The following is a 20,296-nucleotide window of genomic DNA, read 5'->3' on the forward strand; positions in this document are numbered from 1 at the left end:
TCCCTTTGAACAGCAACAGCAACCAAAATACGTAACCATTAACGAATGTCTCAGCGCAGACCATAGTCGAAGCCCGCTGGCTAGCCCGAGGCTAGCGCGTAAGCTAGTGACGAATCCGGATAGCACGTTAGCCTACTATGTACATTGTTCAGCTAGCTCGTTAGCTTCCAAAGAGGCGATACACAAGTACGACCATGAGGTCAGCTTTAGCAAGTAACAGAAGTCATTGGGAAGCCCCGCTAGTTGGATGGGCAGAGGACAGTTAGCATGTCTGGGCATGACAGCAAGTGTTTGTGAATAGTCGACCTAATCAATGTATATAGGCCCAAACCGCCAAGTCACTCACCCTCCATAGATATCAAGCAACAGACTCGGGTGTCTTCGCGAGATATTCCTTCGCTTCAGCCAACGACCAAAACAAACGCTGACCACCGACCTTCTCCAACACAGATAGTTTCGCGGGAGCGAATAACGTGGGCCTCAGGCCTAGTCTCCATAGCTTAGTCAGGACCACCTTGTACTCGGCTCTCTGAGCTTGAACCTCCGGTGTAAAGTCCTCGAAAATGGCCACTTTGTGATCGCCAAACCTCAGAGTACCCCTTCTGGTACGAGCCGACCGCATGATGATTTCTCTCTGTTGGAGTCTGTTCAGCTTGACTATGATGGGCCTCGGTTCTTTGTTCACGCCGGGAGAAAACCTGCCCGCTCTGTAAGCCGACTCACAGATAGGAGGCGAGGGGAGGACGTCCGTCCCTAGTATCTTCTGCAGCAGTTCGGGCATGGTCTCAGAGAGACGGCCTTCACCGCTGGTCTCCGGTACTCCAACAATCCTGACGTTGTGGCGTCTATCCCGGGACTGCATCTCCTCCATCGCCGACTGTAGTTTGTTGACTTCAGCCTGCCTAGCCAGCAGGGCGGATTCAAGACCCGCCATCTTCTCACACTGTGATGATACCTCCGTCGTTAGCATGGCTAGTTCGTTAGCATTAGCCGATGAGGCAGCGTGAATCGTCTCCATCTTGTCTGTCAGCGGGACTACCGCCAGCCGTATTTCTTCTGATATCTCACGACGGAGGCTGATACAGAAATCCGCCAGCACTTGCTTCTGTGCTTCAGCGATGCGTGCCTCAGAGTCTGCGTGTACTTTCTTCTGTGCTTCAGCGATGCGTGTCTCAGAGTCTGCGTGTAGCTTGGTCATGACCAAGAGCACAGCTTCGCTTAACTCCCCGACAGCGGGAGACGGTACGGCCATGCTCGGCGGTGTCGGTGTCGTGCCTAACTCTTTCATGGCTCTGGTTTCCACCCCCGCCATCGTAGAAAGTCGAAAAAAGTTGATGAATGTATACTAAACACGACGACCTAGCAAACAGATAAAAAACAAATAAAAATAAAATAAAGACTAATGGGGAGAAACGTATATTCAGCACGGTAGAAGGGAGCTCATGTGAAAACACGTCTACTCCATGATCGCTCAGCTCCGCCCCCCAGTATCGATCGAGGTGATTTAGATTTTAAGATTTTAAGATTTTTATTACGGATCCCCATTAGCTGGTACATACAAAAACAATTATTATTGCAAAAAAAAATTATTAAAAGTCAGTACTCGACACACAATGCATAATGAAACTAACAATTAACCCATTCTCCGCCAATCACGTGTTAAGGCGGGTTTCTCCGCCATGCGTTGTCTGCCAATCACGCCGTAAGGCGTGTTTGAGATCAATATTTCATATTTTCGTCATGGTATTCATATTTCACCCACGGAGTCTTGGCTGATGCTGTCTGAGCCATCACAACTCTGCAACGCTTCAATACCGCCACCTGGTGGCCGATCGGCGAGTTGCCAAACCGGAAATGCCCGTTTCAGCTCGGTCCGTCCCCTATTTTCGTCCGGCCACTCGGTGATCGTCCCGGGGCTCAATACAGACACTGTCGATATGGATCTTTGCCATAACTCAATAATCAACATGATTTGGACGTGTATTAGTAATATACAAACCGGAAATGGATCGCATCGATCAACATCCCATAATTGGTATCTGTTTGCTCCACTCATCGCCCAACGCTACGAGGAGACTGGGGTGAGTTTCAGCGTTTTTCTTTATCATTTTCGATACAAACTGCTCTGATCAATATATCACCCATACTACATAAATCATTTAACGTCGGTCATTGAATTATAAATGACCCCCCCCCCCCCCCCCCCCCCCCTCCGTTCACCCGCAGATGACCAGTCATGACGTTTAGGACCATGTACAGTTGACATTTTTAATATAACGTTGATCGGTATCAAACTGCATTTGATGATCTAATATATGCATTTATGCCTATATCTCACGTTCTATGAAATACTGCAGAAAACGATAAAAACATATTTATACTCTAGACGGTATTTTCGTGTGAATGAAAAAGTAAAACGTTCCTACATCCTGAACGATAGATAATTGATGTTGAATGGGCCATAGTAATGTCAATTTAGCAATACAATTTAAAAAGTTATAGTTTCAAGTTTCTTTAATAGTTGTCATACAGAAGTACAGAATACTTGTATACAAAATGCTTCTTACTGTTACGCTCCAGAGACTGTGCTAGACAAGATAAGTATCAATAACATAGTATAGCATGTACATTAGAAGTAGAAAATGAGGTCACAGTGTTCAGTATAGACATATGTACAATGTTCGATGCAGAATAGACGTAACTGAGTTACCATATAATATACATTACTATGCAGTGTACTAATATAGCCCTGCAAAGAAGGTGAACATCTCCATAGACAAATAGCGCTGGCAGAGGATGGTTTAGGATGGCTAAAATTACATTAAAAAAAATGTAATACTTTACAGTGTTAAATACAATTTAAGATTATTTTGTATTATTATTTAAATTATGTAAATGCAGCAGAGGTTTGATCCTCTGATCCAGACGATAGCCACGTCTCCTCACCCTTTGTGGAGGACCAAGGGCCCCATGTCTCTCCTGAATAGCATACAAGAGGCCCCTCCTCCCCCCCTCAGTAGATTAGATTCAAATGTACTACTGAGTAATGGTGCTATTCAGATATGTTGTAATATTAATACCGTAATTCCTCTAATAGTAACCCCGGCTTGTATTTGTTTCAACTGTAGCGGATACCAGGCTTGTATTAGGAGGAGGCATGTATAAGCGAGAGGCCTATATTTCTAATTTTCAAACAGATCATAATGAATAAAACATTTTGTGTCAGTTTGAACCCAGTAAAATGTACTGGGTTCATTTATTGAAACCAAGTACTGTATGAAGTACGGTAGTAAACAGTGCAATTACAGGTGGTCAAAAAAAGTAAAATAAAGTAAAATAGTGCAATCACAATACTGGTATAATAATAATAACTTCGTTTTATACAATTCTGAGGTAGGCTTACTCTCTTGGTAAACATTAACACCATACCATTATATGGTATTTACTGCACAGCCAGGCCAGCATATAACAACAATAACAAAATATACCCGGCTTGTATTAGGAGGCCGGCTTATAATTGCTTAGCTCAACAGCGCACCCGGTCATTAATAGAGACCCAGTTTTTAATTGAATACCGGTTACTATTAGAGGAATTACGGTATGTACAGTGATACAGGTATAAAGAAGACACTATGGTAGTAAGTCACACTGGCCAGCAGCACAATAAGAGTAGGTATGTGTACAGATATAGATATAATATCTACAGACGGATACAGGTGCAGCTCAATAAATTAGAATATTGTGGAAAAATTCATTTATTCCAGTAATTAAAAAAAAAAAAAAAAAGATTATAGATTCATTACACACAAAGTGAAATATTTCAAGCCTCGATTTGTTTTAATTTAGATAAGTATGGCTTACAGCTCATGAGAACCCCAAATTCGGTATCTCAGAAATGTCCAATAAAAAAATATCAAAGGCCGCCGGGTCCGGGAGTCGAACCCGGGGACGGCCGTGTTGCACCGCAGCGCTGTGCGCCACCCTGACGCCCCCCGATTGTACAAATTTAAATTATGATTGCACTTATTGTTTATTGTATTTATTATGTTGGTATGCGCGACATCATCGTAGATGACGTGTGCCTTCAATGATTTTTCGAGTTGAAAGTCGACCGTAGCGACAGGAGGTAGAGCGCTCGTCTGGTAATCGGAAGGTTCCCGGTTAGATTCCGGCCTCCTCCCCAGGCAGCGTGTCGAAGTGTCCTTGAGCAAGACGCTCTAAACCCCCCCCTAACTCCTCCCGACGAGCAGCTCGGCACCTTCGGTCTCCTCCTCCCTCCGCCGTCCGTGAGTGAATGTGTGATGAGAGAATGTGAGGCATAGGCTGCGATGTGCGCCGCTTTTATGAACGCAGTCCATTTCTTTTACGATCTTCCAGATGCTGGACGTCTACTCGCTGCTGAAGTTCGACAACCCGGACGGCGGCGTGTGGAAGCAGGGCTTCGAGCTGACCTACGACCCCACGCACTGGGACGGGGAGCTGCTGCAGGTGTTCGTCGTGCCTCACTCCCACAACGACCCAGGTGAGTCATCATCACTCCTCCCACAACGACCCAGGTGAGTCACCATCACTCCTCCCACAACGACCCAGGTGAGTCACCATCACTCCTCCCACAACGACCCAGGTGAGTCACCATCACTCCTCCCACAACGACCCAGGTGAGTCACCATCACTCCCACAATGACCCAGGTGAGTCATCATCACTCCTCCCACAACGACCCAGGTGAGTCATCATCACTCCTCCCACAACGACCCAGGTGAGTCACCATCACTCCCACAATGACCCAGGTGAGTCATCATCACTCCCACAACGACCCAGGTGAGTCACCATCACTCCCACAACGACCCAGGTGAGTCACCATCACTCCCACAATGACCCAGGTGAGTCATCATCACTCCTCCCACAACGACCCAGGTGAGTCATCATCACTCCTCCCACAACGACCCAGGTGAGTCACCATCACTCCCACAACGACCCAGGTGCGTTGCAGCAGCATGGGGGGGGGGGGTGTAATGGAAGAAAGACATAAATATACTCCCACCTACTACCGAACTCTCGCAGATTGACGAACCTAGACTCTCTGCAATATGCAATCTGCGCATGCGTAGTTCGGTAGTAGGTGCGGAAAAGTGACTATAGCTCGGCCAAGAAAGTGCCGATTGACTTGGGATCGGTCTCTCCGTGTTCAGGAGACTCAGGCGTATATAAAGGTCTATTGGATCACGTCTCCCGCACCCCCCACAGCCGTAGCTACAACCACTTCATGTCGAGGCTCTCATCCACATTCATTAATTTTCTCCCCGGGCCGCTCTCTCTCTCCCATGATTCAGAAAACCGGAAGTGTTGCGGTGGTCTATGGAAAAGTGGGGGAGGGTTTGTTGGGGTTAAGAATGAGGGATGGGGGAGGGAATGAAAGATGGGTGAGGGAGATCAAAGAGAGGGGGGGAGGGAATCTTAACGTCCACAGACTGCAGGTAAAGTTAACCCTTTATCTGCCAGGGATTATTCTGATCTTAATCCCCTCTCTGCCACCACTATAAGTCTATGGAGATGTTCCCCTTCTTTGCAGGGCTATAACTTTTTAAATTGTATTGCTAAATTGACATTACTATGGCCCATTCAACGTCAAGTATCTATCGTTTAGGATGTAGCAACGTTCTACTTTTTCATTCACATATTCATACTAAAATACGGTCTAAAGTATAAATATGTTTTTATCGTTTTCTGCAGCATTCTGCAGAACGCAAGTTATAGCTATAAATACATATATTCCATCATCAAATGTAGTTTGATACCGATTGACATGATATTAAAACGTTCAATTGTAGGGCGGCTACGTGGCGTAGTGGGCAAGGCGGTTTATAAGTCCGTGGCCGACGTTAAATCATTTATTTAGTATGGGCGATATATATATCGGAGCAGATTATACGTTTAATAATAATCAGACACGCTGAAACTTACCGCATCTTCCTCTGACCGTGATACGTCCAAATCATGTTGTTTATCGAGTTATTGGCAACTGATCGCTGTCCAGTGTGTCGAGCTAGAGTCCCGCTAACGATAGCGAGTGCCCGGACCGAATATGGATGAGCACCACTTCCGGCGCGTCACTTCCTGTTTGGGCGATCCGCCGATCGGCCACCAGATGGCGCTCTTGAACTGTTGGAGAGTTGAGAGGAGATCAACAGGAGATCCCAAGTCTCCGTGGGTAAAATATGATTGCCATCACAGATTTTTGAAATATTGATCTCAAAGACGCCTTACGGCGTCATTGGCAGATTACGCATGGCGGAGAATGACGTGGAAACTCGTCCTTGGCGAATAAAGGGTTAAGTAGGTCCTACAGTGAGACCAGCATACTGTCGGTGAAGAGCTCAACACCTCTCTCTCTCTCTCTCTCCTGTCCACATGGTTGAATGAACTGTAGGGTTGGGTACCTTTCACATTTAACCGGTACCAGTTCCTGGAATACGGTATTTTTTCTGTACTTCTGTACTCTCTCTGTAATTACAAAGAATAAAATTGTTCAGTTGTGAAAGAAAAAAGTCCAAACTTCTCAATTTATTTAGAACATTTTGTTATTTATCGTTGTAATGCCACGCCACACAAAATAAAATTGCATGATCATGTATTGTGTTTGTAAATGTTTAAATATCAACATTTATCTGGCCGTCCTCAGTAAATAATGATCGAACTCCTCTGACCTCGTCTAACCCCCCCCCCCCCCCCCCCCGTTGTCTCCCGTCCCACAGCACTGTGTCTGGTCCCCCCCCCCCCCCCCCCCCCCGTTGTCTCCCGTCCCACAGCCCCGTATCTGGTCCCCCCCCCCCCCCCCCCCCCCGTTGTCTCCCGTCCCACAGCCCCGTGTATCTGGTCCCCCCCCCCCCCCCCCCCCCCCGTTGTCTCCCCTCCCATAGCCCCGTGTCTGGTCCCCCCCCCCCCCCCCCCCCCGTTGTCTCCCGTCCCATAGCCCCGTGTATCTGGCACCCCCCCCCCCCCCCCCCCCGTTGTCTCCCGTCCCACAGCCCCGTGTCTGGCACCCCCCCCCCCCCCCCCCCGTTGTCTCCCCTCCCACAGCCCCGTGTCTGGTCCCCCCCCCCCCCCCCCCTGTTAGGGCTGCACAATTAATTAAAAAAAGAAATCACGATCTTGATTCATAGATCTATGCGTTCTCATTTAAAATGTATGACTATTTAAAAATAAGAATAACTTACTCAAATAAATCGTTACATTTTTTTAATTAATTAATTTTTTTTTTAAATGACGACGAAAAATAAGAATTGTGTGAGAGAATCGTGATCACAATTCTTAGAGGGGGAGGCGTTTAGAGGAATACTGTGTCGGGAGGAAAAGCCGTTTCCTGCTGCTGCTGCTGCCGAGCTCAGCTGCCGCGCTGCTAATTAAGAAACGAGCTAATTCCCTCGTGATCTAATTAGCCGCGTTGTTGTCTCTCTCGGCAGGTTGGATCAAGACCTTCGACAAGTACTACACGGACCAGACGCAGCACATCCTGACCAACGCCGTGCTGAAGCTGGCCGAGGACCCGAGCAGGAAGTTCATCTGGTCCGAGATCTCCTTCCTGTCCAAGTGGTGGGAGAGCGTGGACGTGCACCAGCAGGAGGCCATGCGCAAGTGAGCCGCCGCCCGCGAGGCACATGGGGAGGCACATGGGGAGGCACATGGGGAGGAGGCACATGGGGAAGTACATGGGGAGGAGGCACATGGGGAGGAGGCACATGGGGATTGTTCATTGATGGATGGATCAATGTAGTAGCATTGATCACATACTGCTGCTGGTCTGGACTGGTCCTCTGAGCTCCTCTCCAGTCGAGCTGCTGGTCTGGACTGGTCCTCTGAGCTCCTCTCCAGTCAAACATACTGCTGCTGGTCTGGACTGGTCCTCTGAGCTCCTCTCCAGTCGAGCTGCTTGTCTGGACTGGTCCTCTGAGCTCCTCTCCAGTCAAACATACTGCTGCTGGTCTGGACTGGTCCTCTGAGCTCCTCTCCAGTCAAACATACTGCTGCTGGTCTGGACTGGTCCTCTGAGCTCCTCTCCAGTCGAGCTGCTTGTCTGGACTGGTCCTCTGAGCTCCTCTCCAGTCAAACATACTGCTGCTGGTCTGGACTGGTCCTCTGAGCTCCTCTCCAGTCAAACATACTGCTGCTGGTCTGGACTGGTCCTCTGAGCTCCTCTCCAGTCAAACATACTGCTGCTGGTCTGGACTGGTCCTCTGAGCTCCTCTCCAGTCAAACACACTGCTGCTGGTCTGGACTGGTCCTCTGAGCTCCTCTCCAGTCAAACATACTGCTGCTGGTCTGGACTGGTCCTCTGAGCTCCTCTCCAGTCAAACACACTGCTGCTGGTCTGGACTGGTCCTCTGAGCTCCTCTCCAGTCGAGCTGCTGGTCTGGACTGGTCCTCTGAGCTCCTCTCCAGTCAAACATACTGCTGCTGGTCTGGACTGGTCCTCTGAGCTCCTCTCCAGTCGAGCTGCTGGTCTGGACTGGTCCTCTGAGCTCCTCTCCAGTTGAGCTGCTGCTGGTCTGGACTGGTCCTCTGAGCTCCTCTCCAGTCGAGCCATCACTGCTACAGGGTTTAATCTGAAATATTTCTAAATCCTCCACTATTGTGTAACTTGGTGTGTCTCTAAATCAGGGGTTCTCAAACTTTTCTATACCACGACCCCATTTGATTTAGGATTATTTTTTGTGACCCCACACACTTAATGTATTGCGTAATTTCAACGTGGAATTAAGGAATATCAAAATAAAAGCACACGTTGAACTTGATCATGCATATTTATTAGAAAAGGAAATTACAGCACTATGTTATCAATACACATTTTTAAAACGAGCCATATTTAGCCCAAATATGTTGCCAGAACATAAAATAAATTTTATTTTTAATAATTATTTTTATTATAATTTTTTTACTGTCACCTACCCACGACCCCACTTTGGGTCGCGACCCGTAGTTTGAGAGTCTTCCTTCTCTCCTTCACGTGAAATTAAAACCACTCCTGTAAGTGAAAATAGCGGCCGTCGGCGCTGACACGTTCAATTTAGAATGTTTTATAATAATCTAGGGCGGCTAGGTGGTGTAGTGGTCTAAGGCACTCGCCACCAGTGTGGAGACGCTAGGATTCGCGTGTTCGAATCCAGCTCTCCACATTGTTTTTCAGTTTAGCTGGTCGTTCATACTAATACACATTGGCCGTATTACGGGGAGGGAAAACTGAAGGGTGGGGATCGAACGTTGTGAACAAGCGACTCCTACAAGTCGGTTGGTGCGCCTGCGCAGTAGAATCAGGAAGTGTCGGGGGCAGCGTGAGCCTCCCACGCGTTACTCCTCGACACTGAGAGGTCGAGCTGCGCAGGTGAAAAGATGCGACTGCTGTTACCTCAAGTACCGGAGGGGACTTGTGCTATGTATGACTTAGTCCACATTGCAGCCGGCTTGTGGGAGGCAAGAAACAGCGTTCGTGACAGGGGAGGGTTGAATTGGATGATACGAAATTGGGATGGGAGAAAATATAGAAAAATGGGAGAAAAAGTGGATCAAAAAAAAAAGAATGTTTTATAATAATCTGACTGACACGCTTGATGACACGTTTAATATTTGACAAATTAGCGGTTTTTAATTGAATGCGGGCAGCCGGGCATTGATATGCGAAAATGGAACTAAATGGGTTTTATTTATATAAAAAAAAAAAAAAACGTACACCGGTGGGCAAGTCACTACTCTGGATGCCTGAACACAGAGTTCTCTACAGAGTTCTCTATCGCCTATTCTCGGTCCTTGCCCCACAATGGCGGAACGAACTTCCCACCACAAGTAAGGACAGCCGAAACCCGTCCAATCGTTTGCGGTCGACTACAGACTCACTTCTTCAATCATTATCTGAAATGAAGAAAACAAATTATATATATATTTTTTAAAAACCTTACTGTCATGCACTTGTCCTAATAAACTAACCTACACTGTATCACTCAACACTCTGATGAACATTGTTACTCAGCTGATAGAGTCGTGCCCTTCCTTCCTGATGACTTGTCGTGCAGAACTTGTAAGTCGCTTTGGATAAAAGCGTTTCAGCTGAATGACTAAATGTAAAATGGAGGAACACCAATCATCACACGACCCAGAATAGTCTGTTGAGGCGTCGGCACCTCCTCACTTTGTTTGTCTTTAATCCTTTTTCTTTTATTTCTTTTCTGTCAGACTGATCCTGGACGGACAGCTGGAGATCGTGACGGGCGGCTGGGTGATGACGGACGAGGCCAACACGCACTACTTCGCCATGATAGACCAGCTCATCGAGGGACACCAGTGGCTGGAGAGGAATATAGGCACGGGGGCATTTCTTTCTTTCTTTTTTTCTTTTTTTTTTTTTTTTTTATGATGTTTTTATTTTCATTTTTCAGTACTTTGTCATTTTATTTGTACAACTTTTTCTTTTTTTGTTACATTAAACAATTCAGAAGACAAACACCTGCATCATCTTGGTTATGTTCCTTTTACATTTTTTTAAACTTACTTTTCCCCTTTTGCAGTTCAACAAACATTACACAGGACATACATTTGAAATAATATAACAATAATTTTAAATCATATTTTGGCCTCTCCCGGGTCGCCCATCTCGCATGCGTGTGTTAATCTGCATGACCATTAAAGACTTCTTCTTCTTCTTCTTGTCAATGTACACAAGCATATCCCTTCTAGTTACACATACAGTACACACTAGGGCTGTCACATTATTTTCGAATTTCGAATTTAATTTCGAATTTACATAAAAACACGAGATTCGAATTTGAAGGGAGAAATTCGAATTTTAAATTTAAAATAATTTTTTTTTTTTTTTAATGTTTAATAATAGTATTATATATATATAAAAAAAAACGGTCAGGTCATATAGGTGAGACTGTGCTGAAAAGAATGATACCAAACATACCATGGTAAAAAAAAAGTAGCCAAAACTTTGAAAAGAGCTTAGACTTTTTTAAGGTTTAGGTTTCTTTCTTTTTTTACACTGAAATTCGAATTCAAACTTGTCTCTACAATTTAGCAAAGAATTTCAAATTAGATTTTTTTGTTAAAGTGACAGTCCTCCACACAAATGCATTTCATCAGAGGGGTCAGAGTGCAGTGCAGCACACGTGAAAAAAAAAAACAATGCATCATCATCATCATCATCATCATGTGCAGTCGTTAAACCTGAACCTGTCTCTTCTTCGGTGGTGTCCCACCAGGTGTAACACCTCGTACCGGCTGGGCGATAGACCCCTTCGGCCACAGCGCCACCATGCCCTACATCCTGAAGAGGGCCAACCTCACCAGCATGCTGATCCAGAGGGTCCACTACTCCATCAAGAAGCACTTCGCCTCCACGCGCAGCCTGGAGTTCATGTGGAGGCAGAGCTGGGGTGAGAGGAGGAGGAGGCACCATATATATATATATATATCGGCCGATATGGGCATTTTCTTTTTACACATCGGTATCGTTTGCGATGTCAAAATATAATATCGGCCGTCGATATAATACCAATACTTTTTGCTTTGGCCATTTAAGGCCTAATGATGTACTTTAAAGTTTTGAACTGTTGTACAAAGTTCACAGAATACAGTGACTTGGTCTCAAGTGAGTTAGATGTTGGACCGGCTGCTGTTGTGTATAAGAATTTGTTCTTTAATTGCTTGCCTGGGTAAATAAAATAAAAAAAAGGTGTCTATTGAGAATACTCAGGGTTGGCTTATCCACAGTGTGAATTCAGGACACACTTGTATCCTTTATAAAAATGTATTTTTATTTAAATATTTATTTTTATTTAACATGTTTTGGTCTTAAATTGTTTAAAAATATCAGTCATTTCTGAAAATAAATGACAAAAGTAAAAAAAAAAAGAAAAAAAACGTTTTGGAAAATAGCTCTTTATTTGATTATCGTAAAAAAGTGTTTTCTATACAGAGATATCGACATCGGTAAATATCGGTATCGGCCAGAACGGCAATATTAATATCGGTATCGGCCACAATTTTCACACCGGTGACTCTAATCTGATCCACATGCTCCGCTTTACGAACACGTTCTGAAACGAGTCGCGCTGCTGGACACAGCCTGAGTCTGGACGAGACGTTTTGGAAGGCTGATCAGTTTATTTGTTTATTATATGGATCCCACATTAGTCCACACCCAGGGGTGAAAGACGACTCTTCCTGGGGTCCGAACACATAACTTAAAACATTGGAATAACAACAAAACAATAAAAACATAAAAAAAACACTTTAGCTTAAGTACATACATACATCTGCAAAATCACAACGCAAAAAGGTTCCAACCACAAATACAATACTAACTAAATAAATCAATAACTCAACTGTATGTCATTATTCATTACAGCGTTTTTCAACTTTTTCTTGAAAGTAAATCTGTTGCCGATAATCATTATATTCACAGGTATACAATTCCAGTATGCAGCAGCTCTATACATTACGGGGCATTTGTTCTTGGTAGGGGTAGAGTAAAATGAAGACCCAAGGCGTGTCTGGTGACATATAGCCATGTCTAGTATTGGTGCTGCTCTGATAACTTGACAAGAAGTGTCCGTTTCTTTGGCTGAACCCGGAGGGTGTGTCCCTATACAACCTTATGTCCCTGGCTGGCTGGCTGGCTGGCTGGCTGGCTGGCTGGCTGACTGACTGGCTGGCTGGCTGGCTGGCTGGCTGGCTGGCTGGCTGGCTGGCTGGCTGGCTGTCTTGACTGACTCCTCATTGTTGAAACACACGTGTGAGTGTTGTAGCCCGTTGAACTTTAGGCATCATACCTGAGTGACAGGGGCTGCACAAGCTCGCTAAAACAGCGTATTCTGTGTGTAACAGCAGACCACATGAACCCAACGCCAACTTCAGTTTGAGGTTAAATACAGCCAGATGCACGTCATGTTAACTTATCCCAGATGTGTGGCGCATTTCTGACATAGCTAGTGTTGTGGAATATTTTAAATGAGCCAAACGGTGAACTGTAGACATTCAGATAGTAGTTTTATTATTTTCTGTGGCCACAGAAAGTATCCTCAGTTTACTAATCAGAGACTAGTGTAACACAAGCGTATGACCCAGAAAGTGAGAGAGAAGGTCCGGTCAGACTTACAATAAATACACCAGTTTGACGAAGATGACAAATTAATAACCGATATGACAAAATTGGAAAACAAAGATGACATTAGGGGTTTGTCGTATCATGTGACACAAGATTGTCCTGGAGATATGTCATATCTAAGACAAACTGTCCTGGAACATGTCATATCTAAGACACACTGTCCCTGGAGATATGTCGTATCTAAGACACACTGTCCTGGAACATGTCGTATCTAAGACAAACTGTCCTGGAACATGTCATATCTAAGACACACTGTCCTGGAACATGTCGTATCTAAGACAAACTGTCCTGGAACATGTCATATCTAAGACAAACTGTCCTGGAACATGTCATATCTAAGACAAACTGTCCTGGAACATGTCATATCTAAGACAAACTGTCCTGGAACATGTCATATCTAAGACAAACTGTCCTGGAACATGTCATATCTAACACAAACTGTCCTGGAACATGTCGTATCTAAGACAAACTGTCCTGGAACATGTCGTATCTAAGACAAACTGTCCTGGAACATGTCGTATCTAAGACAAACTGTCCTGGAACATGTCATATCTAAGACACACTGTCCCTGGAACATGTCATATCTAAGACAAAACTGTCCTGGGTTGTTGTCTTAAGAACACTGTCAGACTGTCGCCCCAGTGTCTGAGAAACTGTATACTATTTAACTATAGTAACTAGTCAAGACTGTACAGAGAATATGTATTTAACAGAGCTATAACACTAGAGTGCTAATAGGCCCAGTAAGCTGTACAAATGATGTAATAGGATAAAACGTATAATAATTTCCATAACACTAACGTTACATTCATGGGTAAAGGTAACAGCGCCTCCTCCAAATTGAGCGGCTTCCTATAACAGCTGATACTGAGCAGTACCTGGCTAACTGCTTGGCCTTCCTTTTGGGGAGACCGGCTATTTGTAGGCCCCTCACAACCAACTTGTGCACATGCCCTCCTAGGCTGCCAAAGATAAAAAAAAAAAACTAGCAGTTTACATCTGTAGCCTAGCTGTGAGATGGTCTGCTGTAGCTGTTGGTATTTCAACACTTTGGTTAGAAAGGCTTCTTCTAAGCTGTAATCAAAAGTACAGCCAACCTCAAGAATGGACACCTCCCCAAGGGGTGTTAGCTGTAATATTAGAGAACACAGAATCATCATTGCACAGGTTGAACATGCTTGGCTTCACAGTAGAATGCTTAAACAGCGTGATGGGAGGACCTAAAAATAGAAGAGATATTTTTCGCTATCAAATCTACTATTCTGTCATGCCTACTTATGTAGAGGCCCCACACACACACCCCCACACACACACACACACACACACACACACACACACACACACACACACACACACACACACACACACACACACACACACACAGCCCACCTGCTCTCGCCTACAGTGCAGTAGTGTAGTAGTACAGTATTACTCCTTGCTACAGATGGCATGCTTTATGGCATGAAATATCAAAGTACAGTACCTATTGCCAAAGCAAGTCCAACATACAAACAATAACACGTATAAGCAATAGAAAATGCCATAACATTATCAATAACGGTAAAACAATCGACAGAAAGTCGTTAAATGACAAAATAATCATTCAATCAGTTAATACAGATGTAGCCACCCAGAAACATTTATTACAGAGCTCGTTCTCTTATTGTATGACAACAATCTACATGTTTTGCAGCTAATAATCCACACTGACTTTCCCCCCCCCCCCACATATATATAATACACAACACCATAAGTCTTGTGCTCACTGTGCCCCTGTCCCCGACAGACCCCGCCTCGGGCACGGACATCTTCTGCCACATGATGCCGTTCTACAGCTACGACGTGCCCCACACCTGCGGGCCGGACCCCAAGATCTGTTGTCAGTTCGACTTCAAGAGGCTACCGGGCGGCCGGGTCAACTGTCCCTGGAAGGTGCCCCCCAAAGCCGTGGTGGAGGCCAACGTGGCGGAGAGGCGAGTTCAATAATCAATAATCGTAATCAAACAAGCGAGCTCGGTGGGCTAGATATTTGAGAGAGAGAGTCGCAGCAGGCTAACGTTATTTCCCCGGAACAACGGCATTCATTCTGAAGTTTACATTGTTGATGCTTGAAATGTCTGAGCTTCCACGTTAACGCATGGTTTTGTTTTTAACCTCTTTAACAGGTGGGGGCCCGGCGTTTTTTGCCGATCATGCAATATACCGTTCGAAGCTTGAATTTGCCGTCATTCGAACGCCACCTCACTCGACCAATTCCGTGCCTCGGTTCTCGAGTTACATGACGATGCGTCAGGCGAGCGTCTTTTTTACAGGCCGCGCGTCAAATGACCACATCTGACTGTATATACGCTCGAGAACTGACCAATCACCACCACTGATGGTGAAAATGATTGGTCAGCGTTGTAGCCAAAGAGTGTCCGCTTCCAACGATACCCCACGTGGGGGGGGGGGGGGGGCGAATAGAGGAAGTAGGTGAAAGTTGAAAATGAGCTGTGACTGAATCTTCAGAACCCACGAAGGTGGATATCCATTTTGGATTTGCTCGCTTTTTCTTTTATACACAGTTTACCAAAGTTGACCAAAACCCTTCTCAAGCACTAATTTCTGAATGGATTTTTATAGAATTTGGACCTGTAGTACATAACACTTCAGGCTATGGAACCGCCGTGTTTTCCAGCTCATACCTCCAATGCTGGAACTTAAAAAACAGGAATCTGGCAACCACTAAAGAGAAATTCAGAGAAAGAGAAGTTCAACTCAAGTTCTCAAACCTCTTCTACTCTATTTCATTAGCACTAAAAGTGATTATCCTTTTTTGCTTTAGAAACTTCAGATTGTTACCTTTCAAAAGAGACCAGGCTCATGCATGTGCTATAAGTATAAAGCTAAGCTTTTCAAAAAAAAAAGTATGCAGTCCTCAAGTTCAAGTAAAAAAAAATGGCCACTTTTGGCCAAGAGGTTAACGTAATAGCAAACGTGAGATAATCCAACGAGCGAGCTAGCTGGCTGCTGTCGTTGCTAACGGCTGGCGCTAGCACGCCAGGCTAGCGTTATCTCCGGGAACAAAAGCATAAATTCTCAACGTTACGTCACTGATGCTTGAAATGTAGGAGCTTTAGTGAAACAACATGGCCGACGTACAAAACGCTGCTCCATGTAACATCTCTACGATCTTTCTTTTCTGTTCTCCCAGCTGTTAACAGACTGTTATGCGACCTGGCTAGCTAGCGAGCTGTACCCAGCGTGCCGTACATATTAGTTGATGGGTAACGGTGTAGTTGCCCGTAAAAACTTAGGGAAAATATATGTTTTGAGACAAAACGATCTCAACGATCTTTATATAATTTAACGACTATTCGAATATTGGAAAATCAACGCCTATCCCTGGTCAGTGTTCTACTGTGGGTCTACTGTGAACAGAACAATGGTTCTGTGGGGGCTACTGTTGTGGAATAGAACAATGGTTCTGTGGGGGGCTATTCCTGACATTGTGTCTTAGGGAGTGGAGGTGGGATATCTGCCAAACCTTTGTTACTTGTTGCACTCGGCACCAAGGACAACATAACTCTGCAGAGAATGTGGCTGTGGGTGTTTGTGAAGAGCGAGAGCGAGACGGGACTAAACTGTCTAAAGAGTCACTTCCAGAGGCTAATGGCAAATCCCTGTCTTTCAGTGAAAGCCGCTGATTGCTTCACAGAAACGTCTTCGATCCACCTTTCTCTCCAAGGTCATCTGTGATTTCCTGTGAATCGGCAAAACACAAAGCAGTGCTTTATATTCCAGACTGTCCCCTCACTAAACCCCTCACTTTCTCGTTTGAAAACAGACCACCCCTCACTACACCCCTCACTTTCTTTTTTTGATCCACTTTTTCTCATTTTCTATTTTTCTCGCATCCCAATTTCGTATTGCCAATTCTCCCCTCCCCTGTCTTGAACGTTGCTAGACTATGCCCCCCCACAGGTCGGTTGTGGTGAGGATAGAAGCCTTGCATCACGTGTCCCCTCCGGTATACGAGGAAGAACCCTTTCGCATCTTTTCACCAGACAGCGCGGACTCTCAGTGGCGAGGTGTAATGCGTGGGAGGCTCACACTGCCCCCGATACTTCCTGTCTCTGCTGTGCAGGCGTCACCCAACCGACCTGTAGGAGTCGCTGTCCACAACGTCCAATCCCCACCCATCGACTTTCCACCCGCTACCTCTGCCAATTGAGTTAGTATGACGGCCGGCCCAAGTCGAAGGCAATGCTGAGACTGGGATTCGATACCGGGAGTGTCTTGCATTGGTGACGAGCGCAATCTCCGCTACACCACCAAGCCGCCCGTACTTCTCACTTCCTCTGTTGAAAACAGACTGTCCCCTCACTAAACCCCTCACTAAACCCCTCACTTCCTCTGTTGAAAACAGACTGCCCCCTCACTAAACCCCTCACTTTCTCTGTTGAAAACAGACCACCCCCTCACTAAACCCCTCACTTTCTCTGTTGAAAACAGACCGTCCCCTCACTAAACCCCTCACTAAACCCCTCACTAAACCCCTCACTTCCTCTGTTGAAAACAGACTGCCCCCTCACTAAACCCCTCACTTCCTCTGTTGAAAACAGACCACCCCCTCATTAAACCCCTCACTTCCTCTGTTGAAAACAGACCGCCCCCCTCACTAAACCCCTCACTTTCTCTGTTGAAAACAGACTGCCCCCTCACTAAACCCCTCACTTTCTCTGTTGAAAACAGACCACCCCCTCACTAAACCCCTCACTTTCTCTGTTGAAAACAGACCGTCCCCTCACTAAACCCCTCACTAAACCCCTCACTAAACCCCTCACTTCCTCTGTTGAAAACAGACTGCCCCCTCACTAAACCCCTCACTTCCTCTGTTGAAAACAGACCACCCCCTCATTAAACCCCTCACTTCCTCTGTTGAAAACAGACCGCCCCCCTCACTAAACCCCTCACTTTCTCTGTTGAAAACAGACTGCCCCCTCACTAAACCCCTCACTTCCTCTGTTGAAAACAGACCACCCCCTCATTAAACCCCTCACTTCCTCTGTTGAAAACAGACCGTCCCCTCACTAAACCCCTCATTAAACCCCTCACTTCCTCTGTTGAAAACAGACTGTCCCCTCACTAAACCCCTCACTTCCTCTGTTGAAAACAGACCGCCCCCCTCACTAAACCCCTCACTAAACCCCTCACTTCCTCTGTTGAAAACAGACCGCCCCCCTCACTAAACCCCTCACTAAACCCCTCACTTCCTCTGTTGAAAACAGGGCACAGCTGCTTCTGGACCAGTACCGTAAGAAGTCGACGCTCTTCCGGAGTAAGGTGGTCCTGGTTCCGCTCGGGGACGACTTCCGCTTCGACAAGGCCCTGGAGTGGGACCAGCAGTACAGTAACTACCAGAAGATGTTCGACTACATGAACTCTCATCCAGAGCTGCATGTGCAGGTGAGAGAGAGACTATCGCCACAGGGTGTCCGCGGGGTATTCTAAAGTATACAATTCCAAATTCTCCAAATTTAAGGCCTTAAAAAGTAATTTAATTTGCACAGGTATTTACATTACATGAAATAATATTACATAATATAAAATGTTTCTGTATTGTGGCGGCTACGTGGCGTAGTGGGCAAGGCGCTCGACACGAAATACTGGAGACGCTGGGCTCGCCTGTTCGATCCCAGCGCTCCACATTTGCTTTCAGTTTAGCTGGTCGTCCGTACTGATACACATTGGCCGTATCAGGGGGTGGGAAACTGATGGATGGGGATCGGACGTTGTGGACAGCGACTCCTACAGGTCGGATGGTGCGCCTGTACAGCAGAATCGGGAAGCAACGGGGGCAGCGTGAGCCTCCCACGCGTTACTCCTCGCCACTGAGAGATCGAGCTGCGCAGGTGAAAAGATGTGACAGCTGCCTCCTCGTGTACCGGAGGGGACACGTGATGCAAGGCTTCTGTCCTCACTGCAGCCGACCAGTGGGAGGCATGGTCTAGCAACGTTCGAGACAGGGGAGGGGAGAACTGAAGGGAGAATTGGCGAGGCGAAATTGGGATGGGAGAAAAAATAGCGAGACCAAAGTGACACAGAAACTGCTCCAGAAGCCCTCGGCTTGGGTCAGATTGTGCTCTGGACCTACAGAACCACATACTTTTAAAACTTATTTAGGCTTCTGAATGTGCTCTGTATAAAGTGCCAGTCAGTAAATTTTTGTTGACATTGGCATTTATCAGTTTTTGGTAGGCTAAATGAATATTGTTCATTATTATTAAATGCATATTATTAGTTTTCGCGCCCCAAACCTTCAGTACCTCCACGCCCCACATTTTGGGAACCACTGTTGTACTGTACGAGTCGTGCAACGCATCGATCCTAAGATCGAATCGTGGTCAAAATTAATATTGAATCGTTGCCTGAAGAATCGTAATCGAATCGTTGTTGTGGGGTCAAATATTTACACCCTTATTATTATTATTATTATTATTATTATTATTATTATTATTATTATTATTATTAAAATAATAATAATTATTATTATTATTGACTTATAGTACATTCATGCTGAGTGAATCAGTTCCCACAGCCACATTTTGTGTATTCAACATTTTTGGGGGGAATTAACTGATCGAAAAATGTATCGAATCGAATCGTGGTCAAATGAAGAGATTTCACGACGCATTGAATCGTCGCCTGAGAGAACCGTAATCGAATCTAATCATCGTGGGGTCACAAATATCTACACCCCTGATGAGGACGATACATTTGAATCTAGTCTCTAATGTCATGTAATGTAATCCGTCCACACGGCTCCACGCCTCTCTCTCTCTCTCCTCCCGTCTCCAGGCCCAGTTCGGGACTCTGACGGACTACTTCGACGCCGTCTACAAGGTGAACGGCGTGGCCCAGGGCGCCAGGCCCGCGGACTACCCGGTGCTCAGCGGCGACTTCTTCGCCTACGCGGACCGCGAGGACCACTACTGGACGGGCTACTTCACCTCTCGGCCCTTCTACAAGAGCCTGGACCGCGTGGTGGAGTCCCACCTCAGGTGAGGCTCGTCTAGGTTCGAGACTCGAGAGGTTTATTTTTGTCACATACATACCAGGGCACACACAGTGAAATTGTTTTATTGTTTTTTATTAAG

General features: G+C 45.7%; 1 protein-coding gene across 1 annotated transcript in view; it reads left to right on the forward strand.

Moving 5' to 3' along the window:
- The window catches only part of man2a2 (mannosidase, alpha, class 2A, member 2), a 73,911-nt gene that overhangs the window by 12,670 nt on the left and 40,945 nt on the right, over positions 1–20,296 (forward strand). Inside the window, 7 exon segments of the mRNA XM_084334632.1 lie at positions 4,378–4,522; positions 7,462–7,633; positions 10,223–10,350; positions 11,251–11,424; positions 14,944–15,130; positions 18,428–18,605; positions 19,998–20,200. Coding sequence (XP_084190758.1) covers positions 4,378–4,522; positions 7,462–7,633; positions 10,223–10,350; positions 11,251–11,424; positions 14,944–15,130; positions 18,428–18,605; positions 19,998–20,200 — 1,187 coding nt within the window.

Source organism: Notolepis coatsorum, assembly GCF_963971535.1.
Source record: "Notolepis coatsorum genome assembly, chromosome: 18".
NCBI classification, from domain to species: domain Eukaryota; kingdom Metazoa; phylum Chordata; class Actinopteri; order Aulopiformes; family Paralepididae; genus Notolepis; species Notolepis coatsorum.